This window comes from Nicotiana attenuata, unplaced genomic scaffold (assembly GCF_001879085.1).
Source record: "Nicotiana attenuata strain UT unplaced genomic scaffold, NIATTr2, whole genome shotgun sequence".
In the NCBI taxonomy this organism is placed as follows: Eukaryota; Viridiplantae; Streptophyta; class Magnoliopsida; order Solanales; family Solanaceae; genus Nicotiana; species Nicotiana attenuata.
The window spans coordinates 62018-63718 of NW_017674322.1; the positions used below are offsets into that span (position 1 = coordinate 62018).

Genomic DNA, 1701 nt, shown 5'->3' on the forward strand with positions numbered 1-1701 from the left:
AAAATTTGCCCTGCCTTGCACTGCCCCGCCCTTCAGGACCTGCCCCGTCTAGCGTGTTTCCAAAATGTTGCCCTGCCTTGCATTTCCCGCCCTTCAAACCCTGCCCCGTCTAGCGTTTTACCAAAAAAATTCCATGCATTGCAATGCCCCGCCCTTCAAGCCCTGCCCCGTCTAGCGTGTTTCCAAAATTTTGCCCTGCCTTGCACTGCCCTACCCCGTTTAGTTTTATTTCATTTTTTCCACTTTATTTTTGGCAAGTACATTAGTTGGTGGAGGGTCACTTATTTATAATTGAGAAACCAACTTACAACAGAGAATCTTACCCTACCACCACCACCACTCTTCCACCACTGTATCCATATCCAAGAATATATTATCATAGATTCAGAATCAATCTTCACTATAAGAAAAAGAAACAACAATCCACTTTTTGACAATGACCTATCAACATTGAAATAAGAATAGAATAACATTAACTTACACAATTTTCAAATAAAAAAATCAAGATAAGCTGAACCATTATTTTTTTTAGTAGAGATTCTTATGAAAAGAAAAAAGAAACATAAAAGGTGCATTTTATGGCTTTATAGACTACTAATTATCATTTCAGCTCCGGTGCCCTGCCTCTCTACGTTCAAGATAGGGATAACGTCTGCGTACACACTACCCTTCGCAGACCCCACTTATGAAATTACACTGCGTTTGTTGTTGTTGTTGTTGTTGCTTTCTTCAGTGCCCTGATCTCCAATATCTAGCATTCTCAAAACCATTCTTGCAATACTGATAATCTTCAAAAGTTTGATCAATTTCAGCTTGTGAGTTCATCACAAAAGGACCATGTTGAACCACAGGTTCATTAATAGGTTGTCCACCTAATAAAACAAATCTTAATGGCTTAGAAGATTTGTTCCACACACTAAGTCCTTCTCCAGGGCCTAAAACCAAGCAATGGTGAGCTGATACAGGACCTGAATTTGGAATTCCGAATACGCCTTCTCCTTCAACTATGTACACGAACGCGTTCCAAGACTCAGGGGTGGGTTGATGATAATAAGATGTTGGTTGTAGGGTGAAATCAAGGTACATTGTAGGCGTTCGTGTATAAACTGGAGATTGAACACCCATTGCTTCACCTGCTATGATTTTTACTTCAACCCCTTCATTTTCTGCTGTTGGTATGTCCTCATTCAGCAGTTCTTGATACCTTGGCTCAATCCTGCAGTTGTATTTTCAATTTAGTGAACAGAGAGAACAGAGGGAACTAGAATAGTTTAGGTCCATCAATTCTAATATATTTCAAGTACAGTAATTTAAAGGCAAAAACTCCAACGTCAAACGTTATCCATTGATACAGAGCCAATTCCAATAGACTTGCTGGAGTGTCCTATTGGCTTGAACGCCGCAATGTCTTCTTCTTTCATGCTATAAACTTGACTAAGGAAAATATTGGTTCACACTAGATCAAAATGACTTTAGGACAAGCTGCAAAAGCCTTTCTTTAAAGTCCATTTAGACATGATTAGAGAAGATATACATGAATTTGACAGCAAGTCTAGATGTCACATTTATAGTTCTTGATTTCTAGAACATCTTATCATAAGATGTCCAAAATCTTGAGAACTTAATCAAAGCGAATGACTAACCTTAACAAAAAACACCAAAAAGAAAGGTGCTTTTTATACTGCTTACTACTAACCCCCC

The 1701-nt window shown here is 38.7% G+C and overlaps 1 protein-coding gene across 1 annotated transcript in view; it reads right to left on the reverse strand.

Moving 5' to 3' along the window:
• Positions 1-359: 359 nt before the first annotated feature.
• LOC109218414 (pirin-like protein) overlaps positions 360-1701 on the reverse strand; it is a 3422-nt gene continuing 2080 nt past the window's right edge. The window contains exon 6 of the mRNA XM_019382779.1: positions 360-1216. Coding sequence (XP_019238324.1) covers positions 730-1216 — 487 coding nt within the window. The 3' untranslated portion in view covers positions 360-729. The remainder of the gene's footprint in view (positions 1217-1701) is intronic.